General features: G+C 41.2%; 1 protein-coding gene across 1 annotated transcript; it reads right to left on the bottom strand.

Moving 5' to 3' along the window:
* Positions 1 to 14,155: 14,155 nt before the first annotated feature.
* LOC134376275 (olfactory receptor 2AT4-like) lies at positions 14,156 to 15,133 on the bottom strand. Its single transcript, XM_063094878.1, has one exon. It carries the CDS (start codon positions 15,131 to 15,133, stop codon positions 14,156 to 14,158), a length of 978 nt encoding a protein of 325 aa, XP_062950948.1.
* Between the last annotated feature and the right edge of the window lie 6,960 nt (positions 15,134 to 22,093).

Raw genomic sequence — 22,093 nt, 5'->3', positions numbered from 1 at the left:
AAAACTCCTAGAGCTGATAAACAATCTCAGTGAAGTTGCAGGATACAAAATCAACATGCAAAAGTCAGTAGCATTTTTATACTCCAATAGCAACTAGCAGAAAAAGAAATCAAGAAAGCAAGCCTATTTACAATAGTCACCAAAAAAAATGAAATACCTAGGAATCAAATAAACTAAGGAGACAAAAGATCTCTACAATGAGAACTACAAATCACTGATGAAAGAAATTAAAGACAACACAAAAAGATGGAAAGATATTCCATGCTCTTGGATTAGAAGAATTAACACTGTGAAAATGTCCATTCTACCCAAAGTGATCTATAGGTTCAATGCAATTCCCATCAAAATACCAATGATATTCTTCACAGAAATAGAAAAAACAATCTTAACATTCATATGGAACAGCAAAAGACTCCAATAGCCAAAGCAATCCTGAGCAAAAAAAATTAAAGCCAGAGCCATTACATTACCTGACTTCAAATGATGCTACAAAGCTATAGTAACCAAAACAGCATGATTCGGGCATAAAAACAGACACTTGGACCAATGGAACAGAATACAGAACTCAGAAATCAACCCACATACTTACAGCCAACTGATGTTTGACAAGGGCAACAGGAGCATATATGGGGGAAAGGATTGCCCCTTCACCCGTAAGTGGTACTGGGAAAACTGGACATCCATATATAGAAGAATGAACATAGACCTGTACTTCTCACCATGTACCAAAATCAACTCAAAATAGATTAAAGACATATATAAAACCTGAAACCATAAAACTCCTAAAAGAAAACATAGGAAAAACACTTCAGGAAGTAAGACTTTAGGGCAAAGAATTTATGAATAAGACCCTAAAAGCACAGGCAACAAAAGAAAAAATAAATAAATGGGATTATATCAAACTAAATTGCTTCAGCACAGCAAAAGAAACAGTTAACAGGTAGAAAAGACAACCTACAGAATGGGAGAAAATATTTGCAAAGTAAACATCTGACAAGGGATTAATATCAAGAATATGCAAGTTACTCAAACAATTTAACAGTAAAAAAAAACCCCCAAAATAATCTGATTAAAAATGGGCAAATGGGCTGAATAGGCATTTCTCAAAGAAACATATACAAATGGCCCGTAGACATGTGAAAAAATGCTCCACATCACTAAGCCTCAGGGAAATGCAGCTCAAAACCACATTGAGATATCATCTCACACCAGTTACATTGGCCATTACCAAAAAGACAGAGAATAACCAATGCCAGTGAGGATGTGGAGAAAGAGAGGCTCCTACACTGCTGGTGGGTCTGTAAATTGGTGCAGCTGTTATGGAAAACAGTATGGAGGTTCCTCAAACGAACACAGATAGAACTGCCATATGATCCAGCAATCCCACTGCTGAGTATATAACCTGAGGAAAAGAAATCTTCATGTCAAAGGGATACTCCCATGTTCATCACAGCTCTATTTACAATAGGTAAGAGTTGGAACCAACTTAAATGTCCATTGATGGAAGGAAAATGTGGTAAATATATACACTGTAATACTGCTCTGCCATAAAAAGGAATGAAATCCTGCCATTTACAGCAACATGGATGTACTTAGAGAAATTATGTTAAGTGAAATAAGCCAGGCACAGACAGAAAAATACCACATGTCCTCACTCATATGTGGGAGCTACAAAAAAAAGAACCCCCCCCCCAAATAATCAAAACAAGAAAGAAAGAAAGAAAGATGGAACAACCATGATAATTCATTGAACTCTCAAAAGGAGAGAACAAAGCTGAGGCCACCAGAGGTGGGAAAGGGGGAGGGGGAGGGAGCGTTAGCAAGAAATTGGTAAAGGAGGGAGTTTCAAGATGGCGGCGGCTGCGGCGGCTGGCGCGGAGTAGCTGAGGTGGAAAAGGTGGCCACTGGGCCTCAGGCAGCCGGGAAACTTGTGGACCTTTCTCTGGCCATCTCTTAAGGGAGGACTGCTGCTGCTGGCCGGTCGTGGGGGCTCAACGCCACTTTGCCCCCGGCAGGAGAGGCTGCCTCATTTACAGGCAACAGCTTTGAAGTGTGGAGCAGGAAAAGAACTGATTCTTAGCTGCAAAAGCGAGTCTTGAAACAGGGAACACGGCGCCAGGGCTGCTGTGGATGCAGCCAGGATCCCGGAGGCTGGGGCCGCACTGAAGGCGGCCAGCTGCCCTATCCAGGATTCGAGGTTTCAGGCCGGCATTAAAGAAGACTCCTGGGAGCGCCCGAGCGGCGCCGCGACTGAACAGCCCGAGGCGGCAGCGCCGAGAACACGGAAGGCAACAAACCAGAGACAGAGCGAGCGCCCGACCTGGCACAGCACTGTGAGTGATCCCTGGCAAAGCTCTGTTCGGGGGGTGGATGCCCACGCGGCTCCCCGCCTGCACCACCAGGCCACTCATTGCCCCGGTGCTGCCTCCATTTTCCCAGGTGCGGGCAGCTCCGCCCTGCTCGGCCATCACTGAGCCCATTTGCTTGGCCTGGCGCGGGGCTTTCCGGACCCTGCGGGCCGACCTCCTCTCCCACTCCCTCCACGGTTCTCTGGCAGGGCTGGGGGTGTGGGGCGTCCCGACCAGTTTTGGGAGGGCTAGGAAGTACGGGCGGGCCGACTGTCACTCCACCACACCCTGGACTCCGGCCCCGGTAAACTTCCTGTTACTGGAAGGCAGATACCATCTCTGCGACCACCAGTTTGGAAAAAAGCCTAACGAATTTCTGGTTGGGAATAGTGTGGTAGGAGAGTTCCCAGGTCCGCTTGAACCTGCCGGAGAGCAGGCTGCAGGCGGGCACTAGACTCGGTTTATACCGGGGGGATACAAAGGTGAACAAGACCCGAGAAAGATCTACACAGTGCTACAAAGGCACCCAGAGAGACTGGTCGTCTGTGCCTAGCAGAAACCTGGTAGACTTCCTGGGCGAGGCGGTGCTGAGCAGGGTCTTGAAGGCCCAGCTGATAGAGGAGGGGTGCAGAAGACACGCCCCAACCCAGCACAGTGTGCACAGAGGGGGGAGACGTGCGGCCAGGGAGGCGGAGACTGGACAGAAACCACACACCCGGTGGGGTCGCCACTGCACGATCTAACAGCCTGGGCCAGAGCACACTGAACGGGGAGAAGTCCTGTACAGAAAGTGAAAGCTCAACAGAGATCACACACCCTGTGGTACGTGATCCACCAGCCCAGCAGAGTCCAAGCTGACCAGAAAGGTGGATCCCCGGAGAAGCCCAAGACCCGAGGCAACCACACACACAAGACACTAGAGGCCAACTGAGCAGCCACGGCGGGAGCCATACCAAATTGGCAACCACAGCAACATCCTAGTTAGTCATTAGTCTTAAACCGGTGGACTGTGAAACCCCCTGCCACAATGAATAAACACCAAAAAAAAGACACCAGAAATACAAAAAATCAAGAAAGTACACCACCAAAAGTTAATAAATCTCATACTCTAGATCCTATAGAACAAGAAGCCCTTGAAATAACTGATAAGGAATTTCGAGTGATAATTCTAAGGAAACTGAATGAGATACAAGAAAACTCAGCTAGACATCATGATGAAATGAGGAAAAGTATACAGGATCTGAAAGAGGAAATATACAAGGAAATCAATGTCCTGAAAAAAAATGTAGCAGAACTTGCTGAACTGAAGAAGTTATTCAGCGAAATAAAAAACACAACGGAGAGTTTAACCAGCAGGCTTGTCGAAGTTGAAGAGAGAACCTCTGAACTTGAAGATGGGCTGTTTGAAATAACACAAGCAGACAAAAAGAAAGAAAAAAGAATCAAGGACATGGAAGAAAATCTGAGAGAGATATCAGACAACCTCAAGCGCTCAAATATCCGAGTCATGGGTATTCCAGAAGGGGAGGAAAATGGAGATTCCATTGAAAACATATTCAACAAAATAGTGGCAGAAAACTTCCCAGGTATAGGAAAAATCACAGATCTTCACATCCAGGAAGCTCAACGATCTCCAAACGTATTCAACCCAAAAAGGCCTTCTCCAAGACATGTCATAGTCAAATTGGCAAAACTCAGAGACAAAGAGAGAATCTTAAAAGCTGCAAGAGAGAAGCGTCAAATCACCTATAAGGGAGCCCCAATCAGGTTAACATCAGACTTTTCATCACAAACCCTAAAAGCTAGAAAGGAATGGGATGATATTTTCAAAATACTAAAAGACAAAGATTGCCAGCCAAGAATACTCTACCCTGCAAGGCTATCCTTCCGAAATGAGGGGCAAATAGTATATTTCTCAGACAAACAAAAACTGCGGGAGTTCACTACCACAAGACCACCCTTACAAGAAATCCTCAAGGGAGTACTGGGTTTGGTTCCTGAAAAATAACTACCACTGCCATAAAAACCTAAGAAAAATCTAAACCTGCTAGTACAATAAAAAGGGCATTCATGAAGAGAAAACAAGCTAACAAAAACACTATCTACAACCTAAGGAACCAACAAACAAAGAAACCAAACAGTAAATCAGAAAGCAAGGAACAAAAGACACCTAAGACAACCGAACAACCAATAAAATGCTAGGAATAAATCAACACCTTTCAATAACAACTCTTAATGTTAAAGGCTTAAATTCCCCAATTAAAAGACACAGACTGGCTGACTGGATCAAAAAGCAGGACCCAACTATATGCTGCCTACAAGAGACCCACCTCACCCATAAAGATTCACACAGACTAAGAGTAAAAGGATGGAAAAAGATTTACCATGCAAACAGAAAAGAAAAACGAGCTGGAGTGGCTATTCTTATATCTGACAAAATAGACTTTAAACTAAAAACCATAAAAAGAGACAATGAGGGACACTACTTAATGATAAAAGGACTGATCCATCAAGAAGACATAACAATCATAAATATGTACGCACCCAATGTTGGAGCAGCCAGATTTATAAAACAAGCTCTATTAGACCTAAAGAAGGAAATAGACACTAATACCATAATAGCAGGGGACCTGAACACTCCACTGTCAATATTAGACAGATCATCTAGGCAAAGAATCAGTAGAGAAACACAAGATCTAAACAAGACTCTAGACCAATTGGAATTGGCAGATATCTACAGAACATTCCACCCAACAACCTCAGAATATTCATTCTTCTCATCAGCACATGGATCATTCTCCAAGATAGATCACATATTAGGTCACAAATCAAGTCTCAATAAAGTCAAAAAAATTGGAATTATCCCATGTATCTTCTCAGACCACAATGGATTAAAACTAGAAATTAATAACAAACAAAACTCTGGAAACTATACAAACACATGGAAATTAAACAGCATTCTACTTAATGACATATGGGTCCAAGAAGAAATCAAGCAGGAAATCAAAAAGTTTATTGAAACTAATGAAAACAATGATACATCATACCAAAACCTGTGGGATACTGCAAAAGCAGTATTGAGGGGAAAATTTATTGCATTAAATGCTCACTTCAGAAGAATGGAAAGATGGCAAGTGAACAACCTAACACTTCACCTTAAAGAACTAGAAAAACAAGAACAATCCAATCCTAAAGTTAGCAGACGGAAAGAAATCATTAAGATCAGAGCAGAACTGAATGAAATTGAAAACCAAAAAACAATTCAAAAGATCAACGAATCAAAAAGTTGGTTTTTTGAAAAGATAAATAAAATTGACAAACCATTAGCATGGCTAACAAAAAAAAGAAGAGAGAAGACTCAAATAACAAAAATTAGAAATGAAAAAGGCGATATTACAACTGATTCATCTGAAATACAAGGAATCATTCGAGACTACTATAAACAACTATACGCCAACAAATTTGAAAATCTGGAGGAAATGGATAAATTTCTGGACACACACAAGCTCCCAAAACTGAACCGTGAAGACGTAGAAAATTTGAACAGACCAATAACAATAAAGGAGATTGAAGCTGTTATCAGAAGGCTCCCAACAAAGAAAAGCCCAGGACCAGATGGATTCACAGCAGAATTTTACCAAACATTCAAAGAGGAATTGACACCGATTCTTTACAAACTATTCCAAAAGATTGAAACGGACGCAAATCTCCCAAACTCATTCTATGAAGCAAACATCATCCTGATACCAAAACCAGGTAAAGATATAACCAAAAAAGAAAACTACAGGCCGATATCCTTGATGAATATAGATGCAAAAATCCTCACTAAAATACTAGCAAACAGAATACAGCAACACATACGAAAAATTATTCATCACGATCAAGTGGGATTCATCCCAGGGATGCAAGGTTGGTTCAACATACGCAAATCAATAAATGTGATACACCATATTAATAAACTCAAACACAAGGACCATATGATCATCTCTATAGATGCTGAAAAAGCATTTGATAAAGTTCAGCACTCATTCATGACAAAGACCCTCTATAAGTTAGGTATAGAGGGAAAGTATCTCAACATAATTAAAGCCATATATGCCAAACCCACTGCCAATATCATCCTGAATGGGGAAAAGCTGAAAGCTTTTCCTTTAAGAACAGGAACTAGACAAGGATGCCCACTCTCACCACTCCTATTCAACATAGTGTTGGAAGTACTAGCCAGAGCAATCAGAGAAGAGAAGGAAATAAAGGGCATCCAGATTGGAAAAGATGAAGTCAAACTGTCCCTGTTTGCAGATGACATGATCCTATATATCGAACAGCCTAAAACCTCTACAAAAAAACTGTTGGAATTGATAAATGATTTCAGCACAGTAGCAGGATACAAAATCAACACACAAAAATCAGTAGCATTTCTTTTCTCCAATAGTGAACATGCAGAAGGAGAAATCAAGAAAGCCTGCCCATTTACAATAGCCACCAAAAAAATAAAATACTTAGGAATTGAGTTAACCAAGGAGGTGAAAAATCTCTATAATGAGAACTACAAACCACTGCTGAGAGAAATTAGAGAGGATACAAGAAGATGGAAAGATATCCCATGCTCTTGGATTGGAAGAATCAACATAGTGAAAATGTCCATACTACCCAAAGTGATATACAAATTCAATGCAATCCCCATCAAAATTCCAAAGACATTTCTCTCAGAAATGGAAAAAACTATTCAGACATTTATATGGAACAATAAAAGACCACGAATAGCCAAAGCAATGCTCAGCAAAAAAAATAAAGCTGGAGGCATAACACTACCTGACTTTAAGCTATACTACAAAGCTATAATAACCAAAACAGTATGGTACTGGCATAAAAACAGACACACTGACCAATGGAATAGAATAGAGAATCCAGAAATCAACCCTCACACTTACTGCCATCTGATCTTTGACAAAGGCACCAAGCCTATTCACTGGGGAAGGGACTGCCTCTTCAGCAAGTGGTGCTGGGATAACTGGATATCGTTATGCAGGAGAATGAAACTAGATCCATACCTCTCACCATATACTAAAATCAACTCAAAATGGATTAAGGATTTAAATATACACCCTGAGACAATAAAACTTCTTAAAGAAAACATAGGGGAAACACTTCAGGAAATAGGACTGGGCACAGACTTCATGAATACGACCCCAAAAGCACGGGCAACCAAAGGAAAAATAAACAAATGGGATTATATCAAACTAAAAAGCTTCTGCACAGCAAAAGAAACAATTAAAAGAGTTAAAAGACAACCAACAGAGTGGGAGAAAATATTTGCAAAATATACATCTGACAAAGGATTAATATCCAGAATATATAAGGAACTCAAACAACTTTACAAGAAGAAAACAAGCAACCCAATTAAAAAATGGGCAAAAGAGCTAAGTAGGCATTTCTCTAAGGAAGATATCCAAATGGCCAACAGACATATGAAAAAATGCTCAACATCACTCAGCATCCGGGAAATGCAAATCAAAACCACATTGAGATACCATCTAACCCCAGTTAGGATGGCTAAAATCCAAAAGACTATGAACGATAAATGCTGGCGAGGCTGCGGAGAAAAAGGAACTCTCATACATTGTTGGTGGGACTGCAAAATGGTGCAGCCTCTATGGAAAATGGTATGGAGGTTCCTTAAACAATTGCAAATAGATCTACCATACGACCCAGCCATCCCACTGTTGGGAATATACCCAGAGGAATGGAAATCATCAAGTCGAAGGTATACCTGTTCCCCAATGTTCATCGCAGCACTCTTTACAATAGCCAAGAGTTGGAACCAGCCCAAATGCCCATCATCAGATGAGTGGATACGGAAAATGTGGTACATCTACACAATGGAATACTACTCAGCTATAAAAACGAATGAAATACTGCCATTTGCAACAACATGGATGGACCTTGAGAGAATTATATTAAGTGAAACAAGTCAGGCACAGAAAGAGAAATACCACATGTTCTCACTTATTGGTGGGAGCTAACAATTAATATATAAATTCACACACACACATACACACATACACACACAAACGGGGGGGGGTAAGAAGATATAACAACCACAATTATTTGAAGTTGATACAACAAACAAACAGAAAGGACATGGTTGGGGGGGAGGGGGGGAGGGAGAAGGGAGGGAGGTTTTGGTGATGGGGAGCATTAATCAGCTACAATGTATATCGACAAAATAAAATTTAAAAAAAAAAAAAAAAAAAAAAAAAAAAAAAAGAAAAAAAAAAAAAAAAAAAAGAAATTGGTAAAGGGCCACAAGAAATGATTACACTGTGTAATTATAAATATAGTAATAAAAATAAACAAATTAAGTAATTAATTTTTTAAAAAGAAGTTAAAAAAATGTCATTTATGCAGAATTTTAGATTGTGGCCCTCAATGAAGTCAATGAACTGTTAAATAAATAAACTTCATGAACTGTTAAATAAATAAGTAAATGCAAAATAAATTAATTTAAATGCATCATAAAGAGCTATTTTACGTTTTTATCATTCCTTTGTGTATCTTGACTCTCAGTCTAAAGGTACCTTGGCGAGCTCCAAAAATATCTGAAGTAAAACAGCTGACTTTTGACGTCTGATTTGGAATACTTCCCAAGGATGACAAGAAATCATTCCAAAATGGATGTATTACAGACACAATATCCATCCCTTCTCCTCTCACCTTTTTAAAAGTATACCATCGCTATTAAACTAATAAGGGAACAGCAATTTTAAAAAATGACCACCATGTTTGTTCGAAAAGTAAAAACTTGAATGAAAGACATAAAAGAAGATTTGAATAAATGGGGAGCTATATCAAATAAGTGGGAGTAGTAGCATAATGAAATTCCCCAAAAATTGTTGCTAGATTTTTGAGGGAGCTCACAAACTTATTTGAGAATTTAAATGAAAGAATAAGGACAAACCAATAGCTAGGTTAACTTGGAAAAATATGAAAGGGTTGAAGGGGCTTTCTGTGTCAGATAAGAAAAAAGACATACTTTAAAGCTATAATAATAAAATAGCATGGTTCTGGCATAGCAATAGACAAGTTAATAATAGAACAAAATAGCTCAGAAGTAGACAAGGTATGGAGGAATTTAATATCGATAAAGATGACACTATAAAACAATGAGGTAAGACACTTCTTTTTAGATGAATTTGAGAAAAAATGGCTTCAAATATGATGAAAAAGAAAGATAAATTCTTTCCTCACACCTTAAATAGAGTGGAACTCTACATGGATTCAAGATGTAAATGTGAAAGTGTAAGAAAAATGTTGGGGAATACCTTTGTGATATAGGGGAGAAGGAAAGGCTAAAAATCCACAGATCATAAGGCAAAGAAATGTGATGGATTTGACTACATCAAATTAAGGGTTTCTGCTCAATGAAGGATAGACTACAAACTGGGACACATATTTGCAATATTTATGGTTGACAAAGAACACAATTAACAGAAGTCCTGCAAGCAATGAAATAAGACAGGTGTATTAGTCCATTTTCTGTTGCTTCTAACAGAATATCTGAAACTGGGTAATTTACGAAGACACAAATTTTATTTTTTTATCATTTTGGAGGCTGGGAAGTCCAAGGTCTGAGGGCACATCTGGTGAGGGCCTTCTTCTTGGTGGCAATATAGACCATCACACGGTGAGAATGGCAAGGGCGCTGTGTATGTGCTCTCCTTATAAAGCCACCACTCCACGCCCATGATAACCCATTAATCCATTAACCCATTAATCCATTCATGAGGGCTGAGTCCTCAAGATCCAATCACCTCCTAAAGGCCCCACCTTTCAGCACTGACACACTGAGGATCAAGCTCTCACATGAGACTTGGAGGGAAATTATAAAGTGCTATGGGGCACAGAAGAATGACATCTACCTCACATTTCAGGTTAAGGTGCCTGGTCTGGCTCCCCAGAGAAGGTGATGTTTTAGGGAAAGCCTCAGTAAGATTTAAGCAGGTGAAATGGGCAAGGAGGAAGAGAGCTTCAGGAAGAGAAGAGTTTATTATTGCTGAGAATGAGAACTTGCAGAGTTTGAGAAACCAGAGCTCCGAATTGCCATAAGAGGCAATGGTGAGACTTGAAGTCAAAGAGATCGTTTAGGGCCAGATCAGAGAGAGCCTTTAAGTCACACGGAGGGTGGTAATGTGAGGAGATCTGTATGTCCTAAAGCCCACTCTGGCCTCTTTGTGGGCTGGAGGGTGGGCATGCAGGCAGAGAGACCAGTGAAGAGATTGCTGTACTCATCCAAGGAGAAAAGGTGGTGACGCCTGTACCAGGGCTGAGGACGTGGGGATGGAGAGGCGCTGGGCAGGCTAGAGACAATGGAGAGAGATGACCCAGTCTTGTTCAGACCTTCGCAACCACCACCAGAGGTTCACAGGGTTGAAAGGACTCCCCCCAGTGTACAGGGCTTCAGATGCCTGCCTTCCCACCCTTCTTCTTAAGGCAAACTGCTCCGCTGATTTTTTATTTTTAAGTAATTTATTTATTTATTTTAATCGACAAACAAAAATTGTATGTATTTATCATTTACAACATGATGTTTTAAAATATGTATACATTGCGGAATTGCTAATTGAGATAATTAACATGCACATTATCTTGAATACTTTTTTTTTTAGTGAGAACACTTAGAATCTCTTTTAGTGATTTTCAGGTAGATAGTGCATTGTTATTAATTATAGTCACCATGTTGCACAGTAGATCTTTTCAAACTTATTCCTCCTGCCTAACTGAAATTTCGTATCTTTTGTCCAGTATGTCCCCAATCCCCCTCCACGCCCCCACCCCCAGCCACTTCCAGTGATTCTCAAGTGTCTGTGCTAAACCACGTGACTGAACTTTGTACATTTCCCTCTGGCCACAGAGAGTCGGTCCAGAGGAGACATCTGACAAAAAGGCAGCCAGCTCTTAGGCTGCTCAGTGACCTGTGGCCTGTGGCCTGGTTTGAAACTATTCAAATTTTTAAAAATTGTGGTAAACTATACATGACATAAAATTTAACTTTTTAAGCATTTTAAAGTCTATAATTCAGTGGCATTACGCACATTCACGATGTTGTACAATTACCACCACTATCCATTTCCAGAACTTTTTCATCATCCCAAACAGAAACACTGTATTCATAAAAACAATAACTCCATTTTTCCTTCCCCTCAGCTCCTGATAACTATATTGTTCTATTTTCTATGAATTTGACTATTCTAGGTAACTTATATAAGTGCAATTGTACAGTACTTGCCCTTTTATGTCTGGCTTATTTTATTTAGCATGATGTCTTTAAGTTTCATCCATTTTGCAGCAGGTATCAGGATTTTATTTCTTTTTAAGTTTGAGTAATACTCCATTTTATGCATACAGTCATGCACTGCATAACATTTCAGTCAACGATGGACTGCATAGATGACAGTGATCCCATAAGACTGTAATAGCTATACCATATAGCCTAGGTATAGTATCCTGTAACATGTAGGTTTGTGTTAGTACATTCCATGATGTTCCCCCACAACAAAATCACCTAATGATGCATTTCTCAGAATGTGTCCCTGTTATTAAGCAACATGACTATATACCACATATTGTTCATTCATCTATAGACTGGTATGTAGGTTGTATCCACCTCTTGACTATTGTGAATAATGCTGCTATGAACACAGGTATACAAATATCTCTTCAGGATCCTGCTTTCAATTCTTTTGAATATATACCCAGAATTGGAATTGCTGTGTCATATGGTAACTCTATGATTAATTTCTTTTGAGGATCTGCACAGCTATCCACAGTGACTGCACTATTTTACGTTCCCACCAACAGTGTGCAACAGTTCCAATTTCTCTACATCCTTGACAACACTTATTATTTTCTGTTGTTGTTGTTGTTTTTAGTAGCCATCCTAATGGGTGTATTGTGATACATCATGGTGGTTTTGATTGTCATTTCTCTAATGGCTAGTGGCGTTGAGCATCTTTTCACATGCTTGTTGGCCACTTATATATCTTCTTTAGAGAAATGTCTATTTAAGTCCTTTGCCCACTTTTGAATTGGGCTGTTTTTGTTTTGTTTTGTTTTGTGGTTGAGTTGTAGGAATTCTTCGTATATTCTGGATATTACTTCCTCATCAGATATGTGATTTGCAAATATTTTCTCCCATTTTATGTGTTGTCATTTCACTCTCTTGATAGTGTCCTTTGATGCACCAAAGTTGAAACTATTTTTTATAATTGGGAAATACAGAGAGACGGTGCCAACTAGCAGGTGTTGCTACAAGTGAAAAGCTTTATTGTTGTTATTATTTCATGCACTCATGACAAATGTTTAGGAGGAGCCAAAAGAAAATAATGAGTAGGGAAAGAACTAGCTTGGATTCCATATCACTACAATTCACTGTTCAGGTGATTAATTCATTGTTCTATCTAGAAGGAGAGCTGAAGATAAAAGAATGCCATGAGGCTGATCCAGTGACACAGCAAACACATGGCCACAGCCCTGGCCCGAAACTGAAATTGATACCAGAAGAGAAGTTCTGAACAGAGAAGCCCAAAACATAACAGTGGTAGTAACATGGAGGTACTTTCCGTAGTGGAGAAGAAAGAAAAAAAGAATTCCTTCCCATTCTTAGATTAAATTTAATAGCTTGTGGAACTCAGGGGCAAGACAACTTATTAAGCTGTCTCCTTAGACCTTGAGGACAGTGGTCCAAATAAGGTCTAAGACACCAATTTCAAGGAGTGAGAAACAGACGTACTGCAGAATGAGTAAAGCTTAGATAGAAGAACATGAGACCAATCCCTGTTGCCCAGGGTCAGTAAACAAAGAAACTCAGAGCCTTCATACCACTCCGCTTCAGGAAGCCCTTTCTGACCTTAGCAGGATCTCTGAGACTGCTGAAAGCTGAGTCCAGGAACAAATCATATCCTTTGTTGAATTGCATCATCAATTGAGTTTCCGTATACATTGGGTTATATGCAATGGGAAAACAATTAAAGTTAATGTCTTGATTGGCAAAAACTGGGACCCTAGAAATTGGAATGGGACTATTTGTGAAGAGCCACAGATGAGGATATCTGTCACTTGATAAGGAGAATTTTCTTTACTTAGCCACCCAGTGTCATGGATGAGGATGCTTTGGTGTGCTGAGAATGAAAAACACCATATTGCTTTTTGCCCAGATAGGTGCAAAGGGACACCCCTTGCCTGAGCATAAACTGGGGCTAGAGGGAAGCATCCTCTGCTGTTAAGACACCACGAGTGTCTAGATAGCAGAGGTAAATTTCCTGTGTGGATGGTGTTGAAATATTGGTAGTGGCAGTGAATTTTCAGGCAACAAGAATTGAGATATAGCAACTTCAGAGTTTTTCCTTTGAAGGGTGTTTCTAAAATGCTATTTCAGCAAAAATAGCACCTTACGCTGTTTAGTTTCACATCTATGTGGGATTTTCAGAAATACTGAAAGATGAGATCCAAAGAAAATAACTAAATTTCTTGTAGTCAAATACTTGGAGTCTCTGAGAAACAAAATTGTTTGAATTAATGAAAACATGACTTCAGCTGTATTGACAGTATCATGAAGTTTGGGGTTCACAGCTTAAAAATGGAATAGAAAAATCCTATCCATTTTGTCTATGAATTAAGAAACAAATACCATTATTTGATTACAATGGAAGAATACCTAAGATGACACTTTTGAGAATTATTGTTCTACCCGGCTGCCTGAATTTTCCATTTTTCCCTCTACTGTTATTGGTGTTTATAAGAAGATCGGGTTAGCCCTTTGAATCAGGGTTTCCTAGCATTCTCAGGTCCTTGGGACATGTGATTTTGATGATGGCTGCTTTGACATCCTTGTTCCTCAGTGTGTAGATGAGAGGGTTGAGAACCGGTGTGAGAATAGCATATACCACATTGCCCATGATGTGGAAGTCAAGGGGCAGCTCAGCTCTGTAGGCCACATAGGCTATGGCAATGGATGAGTAGTAGGTGCCCACCACCAGCAGGTGGGAGCTGCAGGTGGAGAAGGCTTTTGAGCGGCCTTCTCGGGAGCTGATGCGAAGGACTGAGGCCAGGATGTGGGCATAGGAGAGAAGCACCAGAAACAGGGGGAGGAAGGACACCACCATGGCAATGCAGAAGCCCATGAGGGTCTGGGGTGTGGTGTCAGAGCAGGAGGCCTGGACCACAGCCAAGTGGTCACAGAAGCAGTGGTAGACCCGGGCCATAGGACCAAATGCCATCTGGGAGGTCTGTGCCACTGCTGGGATGGGCAGGAGGAGGGCAGTGAGCCAGGCACTGGCTGCCAATGCAGCGTTGGTCTGTGGGGTCATGAGGACAGTATAGTGCAGTGGGTGGCAGATGGCCACATAGCGGTCATAGGCCATGACCACCAGGATGAAGGCTTCTGAGCAGGAGAAGCTGTGGAAGAGGTACATCTGCAGGAAGCAGGCAGGGAAGCTGAGGAAGCAGTTCCCGAGCAGGAGTAGTGACAGCATCTTGGGAATGGTGGTTGTGGTGAAAAGTATGTCTAGGGTGGAGAGGTTAATCAGGAAGAAGTACATGGGCTTGTGGAGGCTGGGCTCTGCCACCACAGCCACCAGGATCAGGGCATTGCCCACCAGGATGAGCAGGTAGAGTAGGAGAAAGACAAAAAAGATTGGAAGGAAGAGGGATTTCGACAGAGAGGGGATGCCCATCAGGTAGAAGATGGTCGGGGAGTCCCCTGACCCATTACAGGTTGTGGTTTCCATGGTGAGTTAAAGCTGGATGTTCAGGAAGTGGGCAGGGGGAACATCTGCGAACCAGGCCCATCTGGAAACCAGAACAACCAGAGATTCTGGAATGAGAATTACATAATGATCACTGTATAGTGAATTTAACCACACTTATTTATAACCAGCTCTAGAGGGTGGATAATGGACTTTGTCCTATCCCAAAATTCTTTATCCTTTCCCAGGATTCCCTTTTTGCCTTTTAAATCAAATACGGAAAAAGTACCTACAATTTACAAACCATGTGTCATTTGCTGGGTGTATAATAAACAAGTTGAACAAGACAGAGAAGGTCTCTAACCTCATGAGTCTGAAATTCTAAAGGTAAAGAAAGACATTAAGCAACAAATCACATAGTTACTAAATTGCAATTGTGTTAAGTGCTGTGGAAGAACTTCTGGTTCTCTTTTCCATGTCACATATGGTCGTTTGGGGGATATCACATCTCTTAAATGAGGACCCTAAATTCCTTTCCCTTTGGCATTTGGTTCAAGTTTATTAAAAAATGACCTCTTTGTCACCATATTAACTGCAACATGCTGTCCTCTCACCATAATTATTAACCAGGGAATGGCTCTTTTCTGTCTTGTTTGCTTGGTGCAATGGTTCTGCTGTCTCCATCTGAGTTGAGTACTTTGTGTCCTGTCTCTGGGTGTGGGGTTCTTTGTCATGTTACAGTGAAGGGAATGACACTGAAAATACTCTTGGTGGGAAGATTCATTCCTGATTGGGGTCCCGCTAATGGCTTCTCCCACAATTTGGCAGCAACAGTGGATCTAAGAGAGTCTCTGTGTAACTCCACTGAACGTTTCTCCCTACTGGCTGCTGCACCTCGGCAGGTGCTCACTGCATGCCCCCTACCCAGCAGGCTTCCCTAGTCCCTGAACAGAGGTGTCACGGTTACCTGGGGAGGCTTAGGAGGCACTGTTGATAGAGAAGAACTGGAAATGTGCTTGCAGTATCTGTTCCAAGGCAAAAGAACCCTTCCCAGAGGAATCAGTTTCAACATGCAAACCTGGGAATTTTGAGCTAAAGGAAAGTGCTGATTCATCCTCTACATTTGTCCCTTGGACTAAGTGACCCCCAGGGCAAGTCCAAGTTGACATTGGTATTACATCCTCCTTAATCCCAATGATTTCACGAACAGTCTCTCCTTATTTTCCTAGAGTCACTTCTAATTTCCCACTCTTCTGACCAAACACCTCATAAAACCACCAAGTAAAAACAGGAAAAAACTTTTTTATTTTCAAGTCCAACCAATTCTCCCCACCCTACCATAGGCCAGAGACTCTGCACAGAAAAGGCAGAGGCATTCCTGGGTGCCACAGCTGGCGGGCTGCAGAGTCAGGAACTCTGTACCAGATCTTTGATTCCCAGGACAAGACTCTTTCTTCTATACACGTGTCCTGGAAAATCCAAAAGTTCAAGTTTCCAAGAAAGAAATATTGGAACAAAGATTCCTATTTCTCTCTTTTTTTTTTTTTTCAGTGGATAACAAACACAACTAAATTGCAAATTTTTCTATGGTTCTCTACATGGTAGGTGCAAAATTGGTATCTGGCAATGCAAATGTTCCTTTGAAATAATATCCCAGGATTTGACAAAACAGTGAACTTGCTTTGTCCCAAATTGAGAGGGTTAACCCACAGTTAACCAGAACCCATCCCGACAGATTGGGTCACCAGGTGTTCCTCACACCCACAGGGAGGCTGCCATCCTGCCCTGTGCATTGCTGCGCTCAGAGGCAGTCGTGGGCTGACGTCCCCAGCTTAGGCTGAGATGAGGGGTTTGAGGGACAGAAACTCAGAGGGTCAAAGCCAGAGGAGTCCTAAGAGGCCATCAAGTCCTGCTTTGCAGGTGGAGACACAGATGCTGAGTCCCGCTGGAGAGGCGGCATGTGGCTTTTCACTGCCAAGTGGTACCAGACTATCCAACAGGCAGATCAGGCTTGGGTCACTAGCAAATCAGGGCCACCAAAAGTACTTTCTGAGAGAATTGAACATCTGACATTTCAAAGAGCCATTCCACTGGTCCATCATAGGACCAATAGGACTTGGGCTGGACATTCTTACACTCATTTTACAGAGTAGGGTTCTTGTTTTATTTTGAATTATATACTACATCTAAGCAATGTAGTCCTGTGCTTATGCCAAAAGAACACTGTTTCCTAGGACACAGTACTGGCCCCAGCAGGTCTTCGCAGTCGGGATTATCTATAAGCCAGTTACAGTGCTGGTGGCGGAGAGGGAAGGACAGGAAAGCCTGTCACCTGAATGTCCAACCTGATGCTGCACTTTACATCCATCACCTCTTCTCATCACAGCCCTTCCAGGGAGTGGTTATGCCCCTTCAACTAAGGAAGAAACAGGATCAGAGAAAGACAGATGCTCCTTCTAGGCCACGGCTTGTGGGGTGAGAGCAGAGGTTGTTCTGCAGCCAGCCTGCTGCCAAGGACTGAGCCCACCTGGCACCTGAGTACTGGCTCCTAGTCCAGCTCTGCCATCTACTGGCCGTGACTTTGGGCCTCTGAGCCTTGGTTTTTTCATCTATATAGTGAGTGGTTTGAGGAAAAGGTCTCTGAGGGATCCCAATGCAATGAGCCATTTTCTGAGTGTCCCCTCTGTGTTTGGCAGAGTGGGGATTGAGAGATAGATGTGGTGGGGTCCATGCCCCTGAGGGAGAGGGCGAGGGCTCTCCCACTTAGGGAGCACCTGCTGCCAGGTTCTTCACCTTCATCATGTCATGTGCACCTTAGTGGTTAAGTATGTGCACTTGGGGGTCAGAAAGGACTGGATCCCAATCCCTGCTCCTACCTCCAGCTGTGTGACCTGGAGCCAGTCACTTTATCGCTATGAGCCTTTCCCTTTATCTGTGACATCACAGGGTTTTTTTTGTTTTGTTTTGTGGGAGGGATGGGGGGAGAATTCTTAGACAATGCTTACAAAGAGCTTGGAACATGTAAGAGCTCAGTTTGCTAGTGTTTTCTACAGCTTTTGCTGTCATCAGCCTTGTCTTCCCATGGAAAAGCCAAAATGATTTGAATCCCACCTGTGAACACTCCCCTTGCCCTGACCTGTCAAAATTCCTGGCCCAAGGTCTCATAGCCCACATATGTACAGCCACCCTGGATCCTGCCTACCTCTGTGCACACCCAACCTGTCTTCTTGATCTCTGGCCCAGGTTTGTAGTCCCTGGCCTCCCTCACCCTGTCACACCATCCCAGCTTTCTCGGCCTGTCTCTGGGCACTGCATCCCCAGCAATGTTCACCTGTTGAGCCTGGTTCACACTGGTGTCTCCTGTGGTTCTCCACACAAGGTCTTGGTGGAGTTAGCAGGTTAGGATTGAGCCACTGCCCATTAAATCCTTAGGCCCCTCCTTTCAGGCAGGATTCATGGGGCGCTTTCCCTCAAGATGGCACTCCCATGGGGCACCACACTCACCATCCCTCAGGGATCAACTCCCTGGCATCTCTTAGAGCATGTATATGAAGGAAGCAGGATTTGTCCCTGAGCTTTGCTGATAATGAGAAGATGATCATTAACAGCCCTCGAGGGCCCAGAACTTTACACCAATGGCGTAGCCTTTATTCTCATTATCCCATTTCATCTTCACAACAGCAGGGGAAATAGGAAGTAACAACAGGGTATACAGGAAGTCCAAGAGAAGGAAAATGAGGTCCAGGAAGTGAAATAACTTGCTTATTTGAACACTAATGGCTACAGGCAGAGCTGGAATTTGTTCTCAGGGCTCTATTCCCTGCCTAGAACCTTGAACACAACAACAGGATTGTGTAGTTGTCAAGAGGATGGGGTCTGAAACTATTAAATATTAAAGAGCCTCCTGTATTGGTTTACTGGTTTTCCATTAACTTTTATCATCTCACATAGAAGTACTCTCCAGAGAAGTCTCTGGGTTCCAGAAATACTTCTTCCTCCCATTACATAGCCACAACTGTGTTTCCTCTTTTTAATCAGATATATTAGTTATATCCTTCTTTGCTTGTTAATTCAATGGCATGGAAACCCTAAAAGAACAGGTGGTAATCTCAGCTTCCAGTTCAATGAAATAATTATTCCATTCCTGGTAGATGTATTCTGCTCTTAGGAACAAAAATGCATGAACCAGCAGAACCCAAAATTGAGGAGAAAGAAGCACATATTTTGGAACTGGGTTCTTAGGGGTAGTGACAGAGGGCACTCCCACTTCCCACCTCAGTTCCCAGACCTGTGTATTCTGGCCAGACAGTAAACCAATCTATATATTGGTTGCTGGTTAAGAGGATGTATTTCAACTTGTAAGGCAGCACCCAAACCCTGCAAGGTACTGTCATCCAGGCAGCACCCAAAACTGTCTTTAATAGGCTATTCCTCTATTCTACCAGGCCACCTGATATTGTAAGATCTGTGAATCTTATGGACATTAACTTATGCACCACTTCTTTTGCTATAAAATGGGTTTCTTTGTCAAAAGCAAGATCATATAGCATATCATCATAATGAATAAGGCATTTACTAAATACACAGAAGGTGATACTAGCAGAAACACCATGAGCAAGGAAGGCAAATTTACATACAGAATAGGTTTTTATTGCAATAAAGACAAACTGCTGCCCCTTCAATGATGGAGGGATCTAGTGTAATCAACCTGCTACCCATAGCTGGCCACTGTCCTTGGGCAATGGTTCATATCATGGGCTCAGTGTTGGTCTTTGTTGCTATCATATTGAGTACTTGGCAGAAACTAAGCCAGATCAGCCTTGATGAACCCATGTTCAACCTCCATCCATGCCATTGTGACCTCTTTTTTCCTTAATGAATCTTTTGCACAAACAAAGAGATGGCTGGGAAATAGTCTAACTGGTATCCATGGGAGGGTCATCTTGTCTACCTGATTTTACCTACTCTTGCTGATTTTGGAGACCTTTTTCTACCATGGATACCCTTTGGTAATTAGTCACATGAAACACAAATATCTTCACAATTTGTGCCCATTCTGAGAAGTCTACCATCTTAATACTTATCTTGTTCTTTAAAAGAAAAATTTTTTTTATTGTGGTGAAATATATATAACATAAATTTACCATTTTAACCATTTTTAAACATACAATTCCGTGGAGTTAATTACATTTACAATGTTGAGTGACGACCACCTCCACCCATCTCCAAAACCTTTTGTCATACTAATCATAAACTCTGTGCCCGTTAAATAACAACTTCCTATTTATTTCTTCCACCCATTTTCTGGTAACCTGTAATCTACTTCTGTCTCTGAAATTTATTTTTCTTTTAAATTTATTTTTTTCATAATTGACACATGGTAATTGTATATATTTATGGAGTACAATGTGATATTTGGGTACATTTGTACAGTGTGCAATGATCATATCAGGGTAATTGGTATATCCATCACCTCGAACATTTATCATGTCTTTGTGTTGGGAATATTTAAAATCCTCTCTACTAGCTACTTGAAGTTATACAGTAATTTGTTGTTGACTGTAGTCTCTCTACATTGCTATAGAACACTAGATCTTATTCTTCCTATCTCACTACAATTTTATATCAATTGACCACCCTCTTCCTATCCCCCCATCCCCTCCTCTTACCAGTCTGTAGGAACCACTATTCTATTCTCTACTTCTATGAGATCAACTTTTTAAATTCCCACATATGAGTAAGGACATGCAGTATTTCTCCTTCTGTGCCTAGCTAATTTCTTCTTAATATAATATTCTCCAAGCTTATTCATGTTGCTGCAAATGGCAGAATTTCATCTTTTTTATGGCTGAGTAGTATTCCATTGTGTATATATAACACATTTTCTTTATCCAATCATTCGTTGATGGACATTTTGGTTGGCTATTGTGAATAGAGCTGCTATAAACATGCAAGTGCAGGTATCCCTTCCACAGGTTGATTTCCTTTCCTTTGAAATGTATATCCAGTAGTGTGACTGTTGGATTGTATGGTAGTTGTACTTGTAGTTTTTATTTTTATTTATTTATTTATTTATTTATTTTAAATTAAAAATAAATTTATTATTATTATTATTATTTTTTTTAAATTTTATTTTGTCGATATACGTTGTAGCTGATTAATGCTCCCCATCACCAAAACCTCCCTCCCTTCTCCCTCCCCCTCTCCCCCCCAACCATGTCCTTTCTGTTTGTTTGTTGTATCAACTTCAAATAATTGTGGTTGTTATATCTTCTCCCCCCCCCCCGGTTTGTGTGTGTATGTGTGTATGTGTGTGTGAATTTATATATTAATTTTTAGCTCCCTCCAATAAGTGAGAACATGTGGTATTTCTCTTTCTGTGCCTGACTTGTTTCACTTAATATAATTCTCTCGAGGTCCATCCATGTTGTTGCAAATGGCAGTATTTCATTCGTTTTTATAGCTGAGTAGTATTCCATTGTGTAGATGTACCACATTTTCCGTATCCACTCATCTGATGATGGGCATTTGGGCTGGTTCCAACTCTTGGCTATTGTAAAGAGTGCTGCGATGAACATTGGGGAACAGGTATACCTTCGACTTGATGATTTCCATTCCTCTGGGTATATTCCCAACAGTGGGATGGCTGGGTCGTATGGTAGATCTATGTGCAATTGTTTAAGGAACCTCCATACCATTTTCCATAGAGGCTGCACCATTTTGCAGTCCCACCAACAATGTATGAGAGTTCCTTTTTCTCCGCAGCCTCGCCAGCATTTATCGTTCATAGTCTTTTGGATTTTAGCCATCCTAACTGGGGTTAGATGGTATCTCAATGTGGTTTTGATTTGCATTTCCCGGATGCTGAGTGATGTTGAGCATTTTTTCATATGTCTGTTGGCTATTTGTATATCTTCCTTAGAGAAATGCCTACTTAGCTCTTTTGCCCATTTTTTAATTGGGTTGCTTGTTTTCTTCTTGTAAAGTTGTTTGAGTTCCTTA

The sequence above is a fragment of the Cynocephalus volans genome, chromosome 4 (assembly GCF_027409185.1).
Source record: "Cynocephalus volans isolate mCynVol1 chromosome 4, mCynVol1.pri, whole genome shotgun sequence".
Taxonomy (NCBI): domain Eukaryota; kingdom Metazoa; phylum Chordata; class Mammalia; order Dermoptera; family Cynocephalidae; genus Cynocephalus; species Cynocephalus volans.
The sequence above is the reverse complement of the archived record's forward strand: the minus strand, read 5'-3'. Positions and strand labels throughout refer to the sequence as shown.

Coding starts and splice junctions, on each gene's coding strand:
- LOC134376275 (XM_063094878.1), bottom strand. CDS start 15,133: ATGGAAACCACAACCTGTAATGGGTCAGGGGACTCCCCGACCATCTTC.